At 58.0% G+C, this 18,678-nt stretch overlaps 1 protein-coding gene across 4 annotated transcripts in view; it reads right to left on the bottom strand.

Moving 5' to 3' along the window:
* Positions 1-3,576: 3,576 nt before the first annotated feature.
* The window catches only part of RALGDS (ral guanine nucleotide dissociation stimulator), a 47,351-nt gene continuing 32,249 nt past the window's right edge, over positions 3,577-18,678 (bottom strand). For 2 of the 4 annotated variants that reach the window (XM_012518583.3, XM_058302130.2), the window contains exons 2-18: positions 16,651-16,761; positions 15,488-15,681; positions 14,832-14,927; positions 13,767-13,960; positions 13,118-13,476; positions 12,183-12,398; positions 11,805-11,908; positions 11,240-11,324; positions 10,024-10,098; positions 9,495-9,581; positions 8,878-8,910; positions 8,421-8,542; positions 8,154-8,249; positions 7,610-7,811; positions 7,168-7,410; positions 5,812-5,926; positions 3,577-4,638 (exon numbers count right to left, since the gene is read on the bottom strand). In XM_012518583.3, the coding sequence (XP_012374037.1) occupies positions 4,463-4,638; positions 5,812-5,926; positions 7,168-7,410; positions 7,610-7,811; positions 8,154-8,249; positions 8,421-8,542; positions 8,878-8,910; positions 9,495-9,581; positions 10,024-10,098; positions 11,240-11,324; positions 11,805-11,908; positions 12,183-12,398; positions 13,118-13,476; positions 13,767-13,960; positions 14,832-14,927; positions 15,488-15,681; positions 16,651-16,761 (2,508 nt within the window). In that variant the 3' untranslated portion in view covers positions 3,577-4,462. The remainder of the gene's footprint in view (positions 4,639-5,811; positions 5,927-7,167; positions 7,411-7,609; positions 7,812-8,153; positions 8,250-8,420; positions 8,543-8,877; positions 8,911-9,494; positions 9,582-10,023; positions 10,099-11,239; positions 11,325-11,804; positions 11,909-12,182; positions 12,399-13,117; positions 13,477-13,766; positions 13,961-14,831; positions 14,928-15,487; positions 15,682-16,650; positions 16,762-18,678) is intronic. The other 2 variants (XM_012518584.4, XM_058302131.2) reach the window with 1 other exon arrangement.

Below are 18,678 nucleotides of genomic sequence, written 5' to 3'. Positions count from 1 at the left end.
GGGCTGTGGGTACTGAGGGAAGTGGGGGAAGATCCTAGAGTCCTGAGCCAGCTCGGTGTTGGGGGAGACATGAGCACTGTGGAGACTGGCTGGGCCACTCTCCCAGTGGGATTTTCAGATACAAACGCCAAGTTTTAAGTGCCCGTAGTTGATTTCTTAGCATCCTATTCTGCCTTTTTCCTCCCATACCTTAAAAAGTTTCGGTGGCTCAGGACTCCTCTCCTACCTTGGGGATTCCAGCACTAGGCCTTGTTGTGAAAGAGGCAATATGACTAAATGTTCTGTCTTTTTCCCCATAGCTGCAGGGGAGGAGTTCTGCTCTGCCTAATAAACTGCCCTTGTCAATGTCATTCCTAGCCAAGGAGTCCTGTGAGACACTAGACCTCAAGAAGATGGTTACATCCCAGAAAGAAAACCTTTAGCCTCTCAACCACTGTCATTCTAACTAGTTGTCATAACTGCTAACTCGAAGCCCTGGTAATAATATTTAAATTAATATCTTGATTTCTGGAAAGATGCACAGATGTTGAAAAAACACATGGTTCTACTAGATTTTTAAAATTTTAAGTTTGAAGACTTGTCCTTAAGGTGTAAATGGTGCTGTGACTTGCCTCCTGGCAGCAGTGATGTGCTGCCTCCCTGGCTCGTGTCACCCATGAAAAGGCACATGTGACTCACAAGAGGATTCCAGGATTTGCTAAGAGTGATTATTAGCTCCAGATCATTCTGGAGTTAGGAACTGCCAAGAACTGTCCTGCCGGTTAGGCCCTTTGAGGGTAAAAGTGCTGAGCAGGCGCTCCCCTTCCCCTTGGGGACCCATCTCCCTCAAGTTTGGATCCTTTTGATGCCAGTGTGTGTCCTGAGCCTCTTCAGGGACCACATAAGTCTCTTCAGGAGGGTGGAGCAAGCCCCTGCGACCCAGGGCCATCAGCCCAAGGCAGCCAAAGCTGAATGGGCCTCCCAGCCCCAGCTCTTTACAGATGTCTGCTTGGACCCTTTACGAGCAGATGGGAGAGGACACTTTTAAAGCCTTTTGGGTTCACTTACGCCTTCACTGCCCTCTTTGCCCACACCAGTTGGGGAGGGGTATTAGAATCATATTCTAAAGAAAGGGGAAACCGATTGCCAAATTTTTGCAGAAACTAGGCTGACCATGTCACCCACAGCTTGGGACCCAAGATCCACCAGAAATGGGAAGCACCTCTTCCCGTGAAACGCAGCCCCGGGGCCTCACACCACCGCTTCCCATCTGCCAGGCCAACGGCCACTGCCCGGACATCTGCTTTTGCCAAGAAATGACTTAACGCCTTCCCAGGGGGTTGAGGTGCAACCCAGAGTCCTGCTGCCCCCTGCAGCAGGGCTCGAGCTGAGCGCCAAGTCCTCTAACCTCCACCAGCCGAACCTGAAGGGTGGCCAACGGAAGCCCACGGGGTGACCTGAGCCCTCTACTGATAGTCCTCCGCCAACGTGTCTCCCTGCTGGATCTGCCCTCAGGAGCCTCCCAGGCCCCCCAGACACCAGCGCCTTCCTCCCGGCCCTCGACTAGCCCTGGGAGCTGGCACCTCGATTTTTTGGGGGGTGGGGTGGGAAGCTTTCATTCAGCAAGTCTTCCATTTCATGCCTCACACCCTGAGACAGCGGTGCCATGTCGGCAAAGTGCTGGGCTGTCAGGGAACAGGGCTTACGTGCCGCAAAGGCCCCCTTTGTGCCTGGGAGATCCCTGTGGGCGTCGTGAAGGAGGGGGGATAACCCAGGATCCGTCCCTCCACCTGGCTCTTGAAGTTGCAGGAGGGGTCCAGGGATGATGTTCACAGAACCTGACCTGCCCAGGCAGGAGGCTGGTGCGGGGCCTGGGCTGTGCCAGGGGTTAGGCCTTTAGCTCTGATCATGGGGAATCCTGGGGAGGGTAGGCGGGTAGCTCAGGACAGGGCCTGTTCACCGGACAGGAAGCCCATGAGTAATTTAATTTGTGGTGAGGCTCTGTCTGTGCAAGTCTGAGGGTCATTAATCTTTGTAGCAATCCCTGCCCCTGCCCCATCATGCCCTGTCTTACACGCCCCCCCCCCCCCCACAGGAAGAATGGTTTATCCCCCCAGGCCCTAGATGTCGGGCAAAGCACAAGTTTTGGACAATGGAGGCGGCCATCTGGAGGGGTGGGGGCTGCAAGCTCTAAGGGCTTAAGGAACAACTCCCCTTGAGGACAAGTCGGGAACTACACGACTCAGTGTAAACTGGAGATCCCCGAAGATGGCAGACCTCACGCCACCCCGCCCAAGACTTCACCTTGACCCACAGAAAAGAGCACCTGGAGTCTCTGGCTTACCAGGGACGAGTACTCTTGTCTTGGCTTTCAGAGCTCATGCCTGATGCCTCAGGCCCCAGCCAGGGAGGAGCAGCCCCAGGTACCAGACACAGAGGCCAGGGCCTGCCAAGGATTTCCTGGGTTATGAAATTGCACAAGGAATGGCAGGGAAGTGGGAAGACTTGTTCATAGGGAGCAGTCGTGCTTCTGAAAGGGGGCCCAGCCGGAGCCTTAAAAGTTGCACTGGAAATCTTTTTCCTCAGATGTAAACAAGCAGGAAAAGAATTCTGGTGTCAGAAATGGAAGATAAAATTTAAGATAGACCCCAGGGCCCTAGAGGGGCACCGAGGCAACCAAGTCCCGTCTGCCCTTGTACTGTTCGCTAATCAACTTCTTCTGTCCTTTTCCTTTCCACATTGTAAGTTTAGATATAATTTCCCCCTCACTTAGTGCTAATGTAATTCCAGTTTGCCTTTGAAAACTCTAAGTTCCTAACTGGTGGTCAAAAAAACCTCAGCAAGAGAAGCAAAGGAGGTTCCTTCTTCCTGGAAAGTGGCAGCCACTGTCCTATCTTGGGTCAGAAAATGTTAGAGGCAGCGGACTTGGCCCAGTGGTTAGGGAGTCCGTCTACCACATGGGAGGTCCGTGGTTCAAACCCCGGGCCTCCTTGACCCGGGTGCAGCTGGCCCATGCACAGTGCTGATGTGTGCAAGGACTGCCCTGCCATGCAGGGGTGTCCCCTGTGTAGGGGTGCCCCATGCACAAGGAGTGCACCCCGTAAGGAGAGCTGCCCAGGAATGGCGCCGCACACACAGAGAGCTGACACAACAAGACGACACAACAAAAAGAAACAGATTCCCACACCGCTCACAACAACAGAAGCAGGCAAAGAAGACGCAGCAAAAAGACACAGAGAACAGACAACCGGGAAGGGGGGGGGGATAAATAAATAAATAAATCTTTGAAAAAAAGAAAATGTTAGAGATACCCAAATGAGAGGTGGCTGCTGGGCCCTGTGCAAGTACCTCGACATCTAAGTCCAGGGAGTTCTGTCGGGCCCAGCTCCTTGCCTGGTCTATTGACAGACATACACTCTGTGAAAGGGGACTTCCGTGTTTGCTTCACTAAGCCAGGGAAGGGTGGCTGGCTCTTTTCTGCTTCTCCCTTATAAAATAAACTGATGACCCTGCGTGACTTGTTATTTGAATGATGAATGTGAGAGACTGTATCTTGTTTAAATTAACAGAGTAAATGAAAGAACCAAACACGTCAACTTCCAGGCTGTAGTAGAAACAGAGTTTTAATATAATATTCAAGTCTAACATTTGCTATTTACAACAAATAAATATTGCCCCTCCCCACTTGTAAACTTTTTTTTTTTTTTGCTTTTCATACAAAAATTTGATCACCCTCCCAACTCTCCCAAATCCTCCCTCCCATTAACCCCGTCTTGCGAGGTCCCATAAAGCCCAGGAAGTAGTGGTGTGTGGCACTTGCAGTGGCATGAGATTCAACATCGGTGGGATGCAGCTGGGCCCCTCCTCTCTCACTGGGTGAGGAGTGGGTTCTGTGAAACGGGTCTCTCTCCTCTGCCTGGGGTGGAGGTGGGTGGAGACTCCCTCACTCCTGGTAGGCCCTGATGGTGGATCTTTGGTGCAGCCTGAGAAAGGCTAGAGTGGAGGGAGGAGGGGCTGGGACCCCTGGGAATGTCATGGGTGGGCGCCCTCAGGCCCAAGGAGAGAACTGCAGTGGTCAGACCCAGTGGATGAGTGGTTGCCCTGGGGTGCCCATGGGCACAGGGGGCAGTGCCCCGCACCTGGGTAAGTGCAAGGGAAGGGTAGAGAGGGCAGTGCCCGCACTGGGCAGGGCGCCATGCCCGTCGGCAGCGCTCCTTGGCAAAAGTCAGCTAGTCCTCTGGTTCCCACAGGGCAGAAGGCACCTAAGGCAGCAAGTGGTCCACGGGAGTCCAGGTCAGCCTGTTGACAGGCAGGCGTCATGCCTGGTAGGAGGAGAGTCGCTCGGTGGGAAACAAGCCTGGGGTGGCCTCGGCTGGGAGGGTGGGACCTGCCTGGCCACCATCCCAGTCCGTAGGTGCTAGCCGACCCGGCCAGCCACACCCTGGGAAGGGTGGCCCTCTGGCTGGCTGGCACCAGGGGCTGGCTAGAAGATGCCCTTGGCAATCTTGAGTCCCTTCTGCTTCATGCGCGGAAGGGTGGAGCTGGCTCCATGCTTGACCTTGGCCCCCTTGGTGAAAGTTCGTTTTTTCAGGACAAAGTCATAGTTGGCAGTAGAGTTCATGGCGTAGAACACATTGGCGTTGTCAGGGATCTTCAGCTCTGGTGGGTGGGGCAGAGGGCGGTCAGCTGTGCTACCAGGGACCACAGGCCCCCCCCACCGCTGAGAGCCCCCACGAAGGCGGGCCTCAGCCACAGACCTGAGAGCTCCATCCAGCTCCAGGACCAACAACCCTTCTGAATGACTCCTGCCTGTGGCATGACACTGCAGAGGCAAATTAGTCTGGACAACTGTTTAAAAGGGGACTCTGACCCCACAACTCTCAACCTCAGACCCGAGCTGTCAAAGGGTCACCACATCCCGCCCCTGCAACCTGCGCCCATCAGGATCTCAGAGCTGGAATGAGCTTCCTAGAATCCAGACCGTCTCCTCCGAATTCCGTACTACTCAGGATTCCCCTTGGGTATCTGACACCCAGTGAGTGTTTATTCTTTGCTGCCATTTCTGACCCGTGTCCTCTGGCCTGGAGCCTGCTAGAAATCAATGCTAGGCTGGAATCCCTGCTCTGGCCTCAATGGTGTGGATACTCATCTCCTTTCTTAACTTCCCCAGTCTTCCTTTTCCATAGGACAGGTCCCAACTGCCCTATCAATCTGACAGGTCACATCTCTCATTTACCATCATGAAGACAAGAGAGGACTGAAAACTAACTTCTAGGGGTGGTGGAAGTCATGACTATTTGCCTGTGCTGTTCTTCTGGATTCTTTCCCTTTCCCAGTTTCTAGAACTGAGTTGGCTCCTTAGAGTCTCCAAAGGGGATCAAGGAGATTTTGTCTTGTTATCACTGCCATAGAAGCATGGCCAGTAGCATATTAGGTGCTGGTGTCCACCAGTCATGACGCTTTTGGAGGTGCACTCACCCCCTCTGTCCAGAGGACGCACTTCGAGTTGAGCCCCTATCCTTGGCCATCTCGCCCATAGACGGAGGTAAAAAGCCCTTTATGTGGGTACCTCAATGACGTTAGCTTTGCACTTGGTTTCCAATGGCAGAGATTTGTCCAGGAAAGGGTACATAACAGGGGAGGTGGAGCAGGCAGGGAGAAGGTGCTGTGGGCACTAAGGAGCATCGGGGAGAGCTTGGTGTGTGGACAGGGTGCCCACCCACCCTGCTGTCAGGTTCCCTGGGGCCAAGGACCTCGGATCTTTGGACCGGGTGTGTGGTGCTCACACCTACCCCCTCTACCAGCCCCTCTCCAACTCGCCTCCTGACTCACTTCGATCCTCTGAAATAATTTGCACCAGCTCATAGTCCTCTGGCTCATCCTCATCCAGGTGGTGCTTGTCCAAGGCCTTGCGGATCACAGTTGGAGCCTTATCTTGGCTGGTCACCTGGGGTGGGTCAGAGGAGAGACCATCAGGGCATGGGTGCTGGAGCTGGCTCCCCCAGAGTGCAGCTGCCAGAGACCCTGTGGAGCCAGTAGAGGGTAGGGCTGGGTCTAGAGGGGCCTCCCTATCTTCTCCTGCTCCCTCAGGAAGACTTCCATGGATTGAGGGGGGACTTTTCCCATTCCTTACCCCATCTGCTACAAGAACCTACACCTCCTTTCATGCCACTTTGGGAAACAGCTTACCAGGCAGAGAACTGCTTCCCCCAACCTGTCCCTCTAGGATAGATACCTCCAGGCATCAGTGAACCCCAGAACAGACATCTAGTCCAAGCTAGTCCAAGCCCGGATGTCAGAGAGGAGTAGGGGCTAGACACCCATGGGCCTGCCCTAGGTTTGAAGATGCTGTGGTGCTCAGCATGATCCAGACCCCAGCTGCCTCAACCATGCGATCCCGGGCACAGGCAGGGCTCAGGCCAAGGGACGAACAAGGGGCAGCTTAGTACAACCACACCAGCTCCTGGTCCCAAGAGAAGGGTGTCCTGGGGTGGGCGTGTGACATGGCAGCATTGCCAGCCTCTGTGCAGATGGGGCTGGGGTGACTCCATCTGCACGTCACATCCAGGATCAGGCCCTGCTCGTGCCTTCACAGCCACTGCCCAGGAGCAGCCCCCGCCCTCCCTTCTAGGTCACGGCAGCAGCCCCTCACTGGCCTGGCCAGTGTCTCCACACCATGGCCCAACCTCCACTCTGAGGCCAACGTTCCCCAGCTGACCCTGCTGTACTCTGACCCTGCAGTGGCTCTTTTCTCCCCTCATGAGAAAGTCAGTCTCCATCCAGCAGCCCATGGGCCAGATGTGATCCAGCTCCCAATACCTCTCTGACCTCAACTCTCCCCCTTGACCCCTGCTCTTTCAGCCCTGGCCTCCTGGCTGCTCCTCGGGCCGGCCAAGCACACACCTTCCTTGGGGACTGGCAGGCTGTGCACCCCCCTCCTCCTCCCCGGGGCTGCCTCAGCAAGCTCTTCCCAGGTCGTCCTCGCTTGGCGGGCCAGCCTCGGCCCCTCCGTCCACCATCCTGAGCCCTGCCCACCACTGACCACATGCTCTTCTGGCCCTGGTAGTTGACTGTCCTTCCCCACCCACGAGGAAGTCTGCTCCAGGATGGCAGGGAGGGAACACGTCGTTCCTTATGTGTCTCCTGCCAGAAATCTGAGGGGCCAGGGGACGCGCCCACCCGGCTCACCAGGATGCTTTTGTACATGTTGCCGTTGTCCACGTCCAGGCTGACGCGGATGATGCAGCAGTCGCCCACCTGCTGGTTGTAGAGTGGCAGCGAGGAGTTGTAGTTGGTGACCCCTGAGATGGAGCGCTTGTGGGTGCGTGTGGTGGCCACGGGGGTGGTAGAGGCCGAGGAGGAGGAGGTGCTACTAGAGGCTGAGCTGATGCCGGAGGTCTCTGGGGATGACTGGGATGGTGACTCCCAGAACTGTGGGGACATTGAAATAAGCAGAAGCCATGGACTTTGCCGTGCACCCCGGGCTGGTGTAAAGAACTTGGGGGCTTCTGGAAGCTCCATTCTAAAGCCAGAGCTTCTTGGCTCTTTTTGTGGGTGTGGAGAGGGAAACAAAGGCACTGGGAAGGGAGAGTATGGGAAGGGCCGTCAGGGAGAAGGCGTGGGCAGGCACCTTCTTTTCCTGGCCGTCGGGGGACTCTGGGACAAAGCTCATGCTGATCTCCTCCACGTCGGAGTTGGAGGAGCCGGCCGAGTGCACGCTGAGCGCATCGGCTGCATCCCCGCTGCTGAGGTAGGGGCCATACTTGAGCTGGTCACAGGACTTGGAGTGGGAGCTGCCGCCGGTGCTGAAGTCTGTGTTGGGGGCCTGGCGGCTGGAAGGAAGGGCCCGCTTACGCTGAGGGCCTCCCCAGGGACACAGCCAACCCCTGCCCTGCTGCCATTGCACTCTGTGCACAGGCACCCTGCTAAGTGCTCGCTCCATCCACCGCAGCCCCTGGGCTCCCGCTGCCTGAGAGATCACGCGGCATCACCCCATTTCACGGAAGCAGAAACAGAGGCCCAGACACGAGGCAGCTCTCCCCAGTCACAGGACTGGTCAGGAGTGGGGCTGGGACCCCAGGGCCACGCTGTCCGAGTCCCCGAGCCCACGCTTAGTGCGACGCTTCCCTGTGCCTCGGCTGCCTGCCCTTGCTTGTCCTGCCCAGGGGACTCACTCGCTCCAGCGCTTGATGATGGCCGCGTTCTTCTTGGCCTTCAGCGTGTTGCTGGCCGGCTCGGACGGTGGCTCCAGCTCACAAGACAGCTTGTAACTACGGGAGAGCGTGGTGGCTGTGAGGCCCCCGGCTCCCCCCCAGCGTCTACCCAGAAGTTGGTACCCATATGCCCCCGTATCCTGGCAACAGGTGCAGTGCTGACCAAGAAGCCGTGGCCACCACGGCAAGCCCGTCCCTGCCACTGCCCGTTTTCTGTCCCGACCTCACCTCTCAGTCTCGCTGAGCCTCTCCATCACCCGGAACCAGCCCACAAACAGCTCCTCAGGGGCGATGCTGTAGTTGTTGCAGGCCGACTGCAGCAGCTTGATCTGGGCAATCACTTCGAACTCCTGGCCCCGGGAGGAAGGGGCAGGGTGTGGATGAGGCCTGGGGGGGCTCGGTGGGTGGCACGGGGGCCAGCAGCTGGGTCTCGGCTCCCACAGGGCCCCTCTTCCCCACCCTGCTCCCATCCAGGCTTCCCCTGATCTCAGGCTGAGTTCAAACAGCTCGTCCACCAGAGACTTGTTCTTGATCCCACACACTACCCGCCCTCCAGGGGAGGGCCTGCCCCTTCTGTGTCAATCAAATGCTCCCCACAAATCTGAGAGGAAGGGGGATAGTCTCCTGCCCAGCTGGGTCTCCAACTTCCACCACCCCCCCCACAGGAAGTGCCCCAGCTACTCACCTTCCTCCTCTTTTCAAAGTTGATCAGTCTACCCTGGAAGGTGCACAACCGATGTCCATTAGAAAGGGACCCCTTAGGCCATTACCAGACCCCCTCACCTCCTCATGCTGCACTGCCGTGAGGGACCACCAGGGGGCAGGGCAGCACACACGCCAGGCCTTGGATCAGAGCAGGGTTCTGGGCCCAAGCCGGGCACCTGGTGCAGGGGCTAAGGGACCTCCCGGCACAACGCTCTCTGGTGTCAGATGGAGAAAGTGTAGGCTGGAAGGGACTGCTCGGCCACTCGTGGGCTGCCTGGCCTAGAAGGGGCCCTAGTCCACCCTCCTCTTCTGGTCTTGCCTGCGGAGAAGCTGTGCACAGCTCAGCCAGGGCCTCATGCGCTTCAGCAGTCGGGCGGCTCTGCTGCTTTAGCTCACGGGGACCTGAACTGGGGGCTTATGCCCAGCCTCGGTTTACTCATCTGTATGAAAGCCGTGGCCCCCCTGTTTCCGGGGCGGCCGTGAGGCTCCCAGAAGGCGCGGTGTGCCCTCTGCTGAGAGCTCAGGGCTCGGGGAGGGCCTCTCCTCCCAAGCCTCAGGGACCCTTTCCCACCCTGCCCGGCCCCCAGGCTCACTCACATACAGATAATCCTTCATGGCAGTGTCCAGCATCACCAGGTCAGTGAGGAATGTCCCGAGGTAGGGGACAGTGCCCTGGATGACACCCTGTGGCAGGGGATGAGGGTGAGGTGGGGATGAGCACAGGCTCTCAGGTATCCCCAAGACCCTGCCCTGAAAACTTCTCAGCCTCCAAAGAACATACAGGCCCTGACCCTGAGAACGCCTGGGATTCAGCTGCTTCCCCCCGAGTGTCCTGGCTAGCCTTCCAGGACCCCAAACTCCTTCTAAGACTGACTCTTGTGAAATCACCCAGTTTACCCTCCAATCCCCAAATCTATGCTGACTTGGCTTTTCCAGGCTCTTGCTGTGACTGGCTGCAACTAGTCCCCCCAGGATCCCAAGGCTCACAGCCCTAAGGGTTCCAGGGGAGGCGACACTGAAGGGAGGCTTTCCAGGCTCCATGGTGCAGGAGGGACGGGTTTGAGGGGGGCCCCATCCTCACTTGGAAGCCATCCCCCACCCCACCCCGACCTTCAGGCGCACTCACCCTCTCCTGCTGCTGCTGCCTCTTCTGTGCTCTCTTGGGGTTCATCTCCAGGGTAGCAAACTTGGAGGTCCCCTCCTGCCAGGGGTGGGGACGAGGTCAGTGAGGCCCCCTGCCCCTCATCTAGGGTCCCTGCGTCTTGGACATCTGGACCAAGGCGGCAGGTGCCTATCTGCTGCCACCACCAGCGTGCCCCAGTCTCCCCTGCATGACCTGGGCATGCGGCCAGGCCTCTCTGAGCCTGTTTGCTCGTCTGTAGCAGTGAACAGGCACCTGACCCCCTCGTTGGCATCCAGAGGCCTCAGTGCTCCATGCTAGCAGTGCGGGTGCCCTGGCCATCACTGTTTCCCCCACAAGCCATGGGAAAGCTCGCCCATGTTCCTTTTGCGCTTGAACCTCGCTGGCTGCTGTGAAGTCAGCACCACTGGATGGCCAAACCTCCATTCAGCATGAGGACAAAGAGGCCCATGGGGCCTGCCAGAGTGTCCTGGGTCACACAGGGTGTTGGAGGACAGGCTGCTCCCTCCCAGGCGGAGGCCTTGTCTGAGCTGACGTCACCCCACCACCCACTACTACTAACTGGTATCTGGTTCTCCTGGACTCTGAGTGTGTAGGGGGGCCTTGTCATCCCAGTCATGGAGCTTGAGGATGGGGTGTCTCTGGGGGCCTAGTCGAGCAGCTCCTGCCTGCCCGAGCCCAGTGGAGTCTTAGTCCCCAAACTCTGACCGAAGCCATAGCAAAGGCATCCCCTTCCCCTGTAATTCTCAGGAAGTTCTCAGAGCAGAGGCATGAATTCATGAGTCCCTCCAGGGTCCTCATAAGCCATGTGAAGTAAATGACACTGCCTGCTAGGCTCCTTATCAGAATCATGAGGCTGTGATTGGTGGGCAGCTTGTTACGGAGGCACAGTGGGAGAGCTGCAGAATACATGCTCATCTACCTTCCGGGCCTAGCCATTTGCACCCAAGGCTGGTCAGGCCCTTTGGCCACCTGGCTCCTGGGAATCCCCCTGCAATACTCCACAACCACATATTAGGGTGTGCTGCCCCTGCAATATACCACCACCGTGTGGCAGCACCTGCTGCCCTACAGCTGCCCCTCCACCTGCACATGAACCGAATAGATCTGTCTTCCTCTTCATCCACACAAGATGAGGCTGGAATTTTCCAAAGAAACTAAGAAAACCACATTCCGTTCGGATCCCCAGTCTCCTCTTTACCTTGATGAGCAGCTCCCTGCTCAGTGAGTAGTTGTTCTCATCCGAGAAAATTTCAGACAGTTTCTGAAATAGGCGGAAGCTGTCCCTGGGGGAAGGCAAGAAGGAAGAAGAATGGTGGGAGTGGGTGGGAGGGTGTAAGGGCTAATCCACGTTATTTTAGCCACCTAGGAGCTGGACTGCCTGGGTGGGTGGTGCTGAAACTGGGTGGCTCTGAGCACTGCAGGATGTCATGGGACTTGGGCACTGAGCTCTTGTGGGAACAACAGGGATCCCCATTCCCATTTCATGAGCAGCTGGTTTTCACATGTGTAGATTTCAATTGGACAGTGTGTTGCTGAGAAGCAAACACTTGACATGCTTCCATTTGGCTCATCTCTGTCTCTGACTGAGGGGGGAACCAGTGCTGAGGTAGAAAGCTGACCTCAGGTCACGTGGGGACCTAGAGCCCCACCCTGCCAGGCCCCTGCTCGGGAGCCGCTGCCTCCCAGGCTCCCTGGAGGGTGATGCTCAGCTCCCGTGGGGTCCCTGGTCCACCCTGGTGCCCCCTGGGGTGAGGCCTGCCCACCTGGAAACTTCCTCCCACGTCTTCTTCAGACGGTGAATTGAGTTGCTCTGAAGAGCAGAGAGGATGGCGTACAATGAGGAGAAGTTCTTGAGGATTCTGCACTCCTGGGGAGGGAGAAAGAATGAACCGTGAGGTGGGGTTGAGCACCCCCCTGCTCCAGCTTCCACCCCCTCAGCTGACTTCTCCCCTCTTGGATTAGACAGACACCCAGGAAGCCCCCGAGAGCCTGCTGTGGGCCTGGAGAGTGACACCCACACTCAACCTGAGGTAGCAGCCTGGGTGGGAAGTGAGGACAGTGCAGGGCTGTGCTACAGCCAGGGAGAGAGCTGATAAGACAAAGAGGGGTTCTGGGACCCCAGAGAGGGCCCCTGAGCCTACCCTGGCCACCTCGATCCAGTGCTCCACCACCCTGGCCCTGTCCAGGGCCTTCATGCTTCGGTCCCCGAGGCAGGTGGTGATGACGCAGTTGGTCACACGGTTGAACTGGGTGACGGTGGCACGGACGGTGGGCGCCAGGTGCTCCTTGCCTTTCTTGTCGCGCTGGGACCAGATGGAGCCCAGACAGTGATAGGGCACCACCTTCTTGAACAGCTCCTGGGGAAGAGGGGTGTCAGCAGGCCCCACACACCCAGCTCAGACCCCGCAGGCCCTCAGGACGCAGGCCAGGGTCCAGTGGGCAAGCTGGAACTTGGCAGCCTGAGGACAGGGTGAGTTCTCGGCCCCGAAGCATTCAAGTGACCAAGAGCCCAGGGCTAGCAGGGAAGAGAGCGCTACATTTTCAAGTCCATCTCACAGACCCCAGCACCTGGGGGCCTCATGCCTCCAGAGGCCCAGGAGGCACCTTTACACCTCCTGATAACGCTTCCTGTCCCTCTTACAGTCAGGTGCACAGTCCCTGTGGAGACCAGAGGCTTTGGGTGCTGGCCAAAGGATCCAGTGCACATCAGGATTTTATTAGTGTTGATGCTGGTGGAGACCCCCACTCAGAGTGGGCCACCCATGGAGCTGGCTGCACCTCAGTGAGCTGCCTTGGACCCCCCAAAGCCTACGCCCCTCAGGCTTTCTATTTCTTTGCTCTTCTGTGGTCTTCACAGTCAGTGCATGTGGCAGGTAAGGCCAGTGTCCCTTATCTCCCCTCCAGAGGGGCAGTGTGGGCCTGGGGATTAACACACTTGCCAAGGCTTCACTGCTGGGAGTGGAGCCGGGTTTGGACCCAGATCTTAAGAATCTGGATCAGGGGATGGTACGGCTGGGGCGGCAGGTCCTGGGAGGATGATCCACCCAGCTCCACCCTGCCGAGCCCAGGTGCTCACCGCATCCATCCGAGTCAGCTGCTCTGCCACCAGCTCAGGAGGGAAAGCCAGGAGGTCAGCCTTCTCCTCACTCAGTCCATTCTCTGTGGTCACAGGCCAGGGGCAGGAAGTGTCTGGCACTACAGCTGGTACTGGCTCTAGCTCTATCTCTGGGGCTAGTGTTGAGGCTATGTCTTGCTCTGGAGATGGTGCCAGCACTGGCTCTACCTCTGAAGCTGGCACTGGAGCTGCCTCTACTTCTGGAGCTGGCAGTGGAGCTGGCTCTAGCTCTGGAGCTGGCAGTGGGGCTGGCTCTAGCTCTGGAGCTGGCACCGGGGCTGTCTCTAGCTCTGGAGCTGGTGCTGGAGCTGGAGTTGGTACTGAAGGTGAAAGAGGAGAAAGGTTCAACAACAGGAATGGCTTTCTTTGTGCTTTTCCAAACACAAAGACGATCCCACTGCCTCTAAGCTGCCTCTAAGGGAAGCCCCAACCCAAGAACCCACCCACAGGAAGTCTTCCCTGATTGCAGTCCACTGGATAAGTTATCTTAGGCTACTCTTTGCTCCTGGCCCAAGGGCAACCTCTGGAGGTCTGCCCAGTCCCACGCACCTCCCTGCACACTCACGTGCGCCTACACACTCAAAGTGCACCCACACCCAGCCCTCCTCACCCAGTGGTTCTGCCTCGATGAGCTCTGAGTGCTCCAGATGGGCAAGGAGAAGGTGGGCACGGCGCTCCAGGTCTGAGCCAGGCATGTTAAGCTGCACATAGGCTACCAGCTGCTTGAGGCAGGGAAAGTCCGGGGGCTGAAAGAAATCCTCCGAGTACTGATCCAGCCAGGTGCCCAGGATGGACGAGATGGTGCTGGGGGTAGGCAGGCGGGCAGCGGAGTTAGGGAACGGGCCTTTCCTTCCCCACTGCCCTCGGTTGGGGGCTGAGCACCTGCACCTGCCACTGATGCCCGGAGGCCAGGCCCTCCCCACCCCATCCCCCTCGCTCTGTCTTGGCAGTGGCAGGCCGGGTCCGAGGAACTGCTCTTGATCAATGGCCTGACCAACTTCCTGTTCTGCAGGGAAGCCTGTCACCCTGCTCTGTCTGTCTCCCCTGGGACCCAACTCCCATAAACTCCACAAGGTCAGGGAGGGAGCGTGCCTGCTTTGTCCACTGCAGAGCGCCGACACAAAGTAGGAGCTTATAAATATTCGAAAATATCCTCCTGATGAAGGAACAGAGTCTGTCCTCCTGCCCCAGTCTTTCCTGGCCCCTTGCAGCCCCCAACTGTAGCCTCTGCCGCAAGGTGCGGCCTCATTCTCTGCTTGTCGTGTGTGGGCCTCCTCTTCCCACTGACACTGCCCTCCCACAGCACTGTAGCCAGCCCAGCCCTCTCAGCAGGAGGCGGGCGAGTCTGAGGTCCACAGCCCGTTCTGCGTCCCCACAAGGTGGTGGCTGGGGGCCAGGTGAGCTGGGCTGGGGCTGGGGTGGGGGCTGCTTTGCTGAAGGGCCGGCTCTGAGCTCCTAGGGTCCTCTCTGCACCCAGTGCCCCAGGAGCCCATCCACAGCTCTGTTTGACTCTTTTCCGACAGGAGCAGGGGGACGCCCCCTAAATGCAGCCCTCCAGGGGAGCTCATAGGGTGGGTGGGGCCCAGGGTTCTGCCCAGCCCCTGCCACAGGACCCAGGTTCCTCCACTGGTCTGTGGAGACAGGAACCCTCCCCCTTGACCCAGCGTCCACTCACTTTTTCAGCTGGTCCTCAGGTCCACCATCCTCATCAGAATAAGGGAGGATGCATCCATATCTAGAGGAGGCCGTGAGGGCGTCACATCTACCGTACCTGCTTATGATGTCTAGTGTTACTGACCTCCCCACTAGAACAGAAGCCCAGGAAGGCAGGGACTTTTGTTTGCTTTGTTCATTGCCTAGAAAAGCGCCTGCACACAGTGGGTGTTTAATACACATCTGAAGAATGAATAAACCCTAACCAGTCCCTTCCCCAAGAGCTGGCCCCTCTGCCAGCCCCCAGCAATCCCTGCTCGCTGCTCTGGCCACACAAGGACGGGGCTGCCTTGGTGCAATCTCAGACCTCCTTTACAAATGGAAAAGAGGTTTACACAAGGTCACTCTGAAGCAGAGCTTCTGCTTAGAGAAGAGGAAAACAATACTCTGAACAACTCCAGCCCCTCCAGCCGCCCTGACCCTGAGCCAGGCTCTGGGGAAGCACCTCCCATGGATCCTCCCAGTTAGTCCTTACACAGTCACCCCTGGAGGCTGGTCCTCTTCCTGCCCCACCTTTCAGAGGAGCCAACTGAGGCCCGAGGGTGAAGTGACATTCCTGGGACACACGGCTAGAGGGGGGCAGAGCCACCAGGCGCCAGGGGTAGGACGGGCGCTCACCTTTTGAACAGCAGGTCCAGGACCTGCTGGGTGGTGGTGAAGGCGCGGTAAGTGCAGAGGAAGATGGTGACATAGGAGAGGTCGCTGCCCTGGAAGGCGGGCACCAGGTGCTCCACCAGCTTCTCCAGCGTGCCTGCCTTGACCGTCCGCACCTTGCAGGTCTCGTACAGGTTCAGGCCTGGCTCATTTTCAAACTGCAGGGGGGACAAAGGGAGAACACGCGGTTGGCCGCAGCACCGGGAGCCATCAGGAGGCCCTGGGGCTGCAGCTCAGGGCCCTCAGTCTATTGCGGCAAGAGGTGGGACCTGAGGGCCTCCAGCAGCAAGAGATACTCAGCTATAGAAGTGGAAAGGGGAGGGAATGGTTTAAAATATTATTGCCATCAAGTCATATTGTTAGCTGAGCAGTAATAGTACAGGCCTGTGTTGAGAGCTTGTTTTTAGAGCATTATCCCAGTGAGTCATCAAACATCGGCCACAGGTTTGTTTTGTTTTTGAGGCTATGGATGAATTATGATGAAAGCATTTTAATTTGATTTTAGTATCAGTGGAAATTATAGATTTAATTTTAAATCAAGAGTCCTATTATATTACTCATAATTTTTTTTTTTGAGGTACCAGGGCTGGGGATTGAACCCAGACCTTGTATATGGTAATCCAGTGATCAACTATGGAACCACACTGGCGCACCTGAGTTGGCTTTTTAGTTTGTTTGCTTGTTTGTTTTTGTTTTAGGAGGCACTGGGAACTGAACCTGGGACCTTGCATGTGGGAAGGAGGCGCTCAACTGCTTGAGCCACATCTGCTCCCACTCATAATCTTTTAATAAGGACCATTTCTAGAGACAAGGACATAGAAGAAAGCCATTAAACATGAAATACCACATTAGGTAAACTAAAACTAACATGGGGATATTTGTATGAAAATTGACTCTATTTGAAGGACACTCGTGGGGGAAAAAAGCTGGCTCAATCTGTTTTCAAAAAATTTTCTCTAAAATTTTTCTATTCATGGTAACCTGGCCATGACAGGGTATTCAAATATTAAGAAAACAGTAAACAACGTCTCTCTGTCTTTCTGGGAGAGAGCCCGGGGCAGTCACCAGCGTGTGTCTGGCCATCTGGGGACCCTGGGTGGGTGACGGCTGCGCCTGCATGCACTCACCCCAAGCCAGCGCTGGCCCTTGTTGACGGCGTGGTGCACCTGCACCTTGCGCAGGGAGACAGTGTAGATGACCCCGTTGACCAGCTCCTCGCCGATCTCCTGCGTGGAGCTCTGCAAAGACAATGCCCGGCAGCCAGGCCAGGAGGCATCAGGGAGCCGCTGGGCGTCGCCACAGGGGGCGGCCCCATGTGACCCCGTGTACCTCAGGCCCGAGGGCGGCCTGCATCCATCTCCAGCCCGGGAAGAAATGAACCAACAGATCAGGGCCGGCGGGTGCCGCCCCCAACAAGCGCCTTTCTGCCGCGCCAGCCACGACCCGGGTGTCAACATGAAGCGCCCACCTGGCTTTAGCCCGACACCCTGCTCCGGTCAGGGTCAGGCTTGACCCTCACACGCCACCCCACCCCAACGTGAAGCACATCTCGGAGGGGAATATGGAGGGGCCACCTGCCGCAGGTACACGGTGGAGCTGGGATCCCAAGGCCCCAGCAGGGCGAGGGCCAGGCCTGATAGGAAGGCACCTCCCCCACGGCCAGAGGGCCTGAGACCATCTTCACGCTGTCCCCACACCTGCAGGAGCGGGTGGGCAGATCCTACGGGGTCAGGCTCTGGGGTTCTTCCTTCCCTTTCTGCTCATTCATGCCCTTGGGCTCGCTTGGGCAACAGGGGAGTTCCCAGCTCCCCTGGGTCATCACGTGCATGGGGCGGGGAGTGAAACGTGACAGGGCTGGGGTTCCTCTGAACTCCAAACCACAGAGCTGAGACGGGAATGGGGGATCCCCGGCAGAAAAGAAGGGCCCCTGTCTGAGGAGGCAGGGATTCCTCCCGCTGGGCAGGCTGCACCATCAAGCCCTGGCCACGTCCAGGCAGGCCGTGGCTGCTGCGAGCTTTACGGTCCCTTCTCCCGCCTCCCAGAGAAGAGCACGGGGGGTGCCCCAACACAGGGCGAGCGCAGAGCTCAGAGAAGGCGCCAGAGACAGTGCCTTCTGGGCGAGTGGCCGGCTCCCCGTCCTTCCCTAGAGCTCTGGGCCTAGGCAGGGCCCCCTGGGGAGGGAACAGGAGCCCTGCGCACTGTGGGTTGTACCTCCCAGACATGGTCAGCACCGCGGGGGTCAAGCCCCAGGGGCCCGGGCTCCTCGCCCCCTGCCCACCTCCGGGGGCCCTGAGAGGCCCAGAAGCCTTCCTCCGGAAGTCCGTTTCCTCTGACCTGAGGCTGCCCTCCCACTCTGGGCTGCTCACCAACAGGAAAGCCCCCGAGATAACACTCAGGCTCCTGGCCCTGGGGGCCTCTGGAGAGAGAACCAGCCCCGTTTCTTGGAAGCTCGTGAGGAAGCCACAGGCAGAGGTCTCCTGAGCGGCGCCCTCCCACGCACACGTCCCTCAACAGCCCGCGCTCGGCAGAGGGCCAGCTCTTCCACCGAGGCTGGGAAATTCCTCCTTCTGAAGCAAAAAAGCTGAAACAGATGCTGGTGTTCCTTTCCTCACCTCACCCATCCCTCCCCCGCCTAGAAAACCACCCCTCAGAGAAAGCAGCCTCAGCAGCCAAGGGGAGGCCGGGAGGGCTGCCAGGCACCCGCTGGCCCGGGCCCGACCACCCGCGTCTCCTCAGGGCCCGGGCTGGCCTCAGGGCCCCCGGCTCGGCTGGGGGGGGCTTCCCACTCTCCTAGGGCTTCTGGCTGTATCTGAGCGCCCGAGCTCACTGGCAGTGGTTTGGAGTCCCACACAGGACCCACCTGCCACGGAGCACCCGGACCGTAGCCCCACGGGAGCTGAGCACGGGGCCTGGCTCCCAGCCCAGGCTCCATCGAAGCCCATCTGACAGAAGCATTTTCCCGGCCAGGCAGGGCCAGGCCAGCCCACGGGAGAGGCTGGGACCGGGTGGCCTCAGCCACGGCCACGCGGAGCAGGACGGGGGGACTCCTCAGGGAGCCACGGGCCTCAGCCAGCAGCCCAGCAGATGGCCGCCCTGCTCAATGTCATACGAGCCCCACACGCATCCCCCACTCCATGGTGACCTCCTTCTGCCAG

Source organism: Dasypus novemcinctus, chromosome 8 (assembly GCF_030445035.2).
Source record: "Dasypus novemcinctus isolate mDasNov1 chromosome 8, mDasNov1.1.hap2, whole genome shotgun sequence".
In the NCBI taxonomy this organism is placed as follows: domain Eukaryota; kingdom Metazoa; phylum Chordata; class Mammalia; order Cingulata; family Dasypodidae; genus Dasypus; species Dasypus novemcinctus.
Note: the sequence above shows the minus strand (reverse complement) of the source record. Positions and strands in the feature narration are given on the sequence as shown.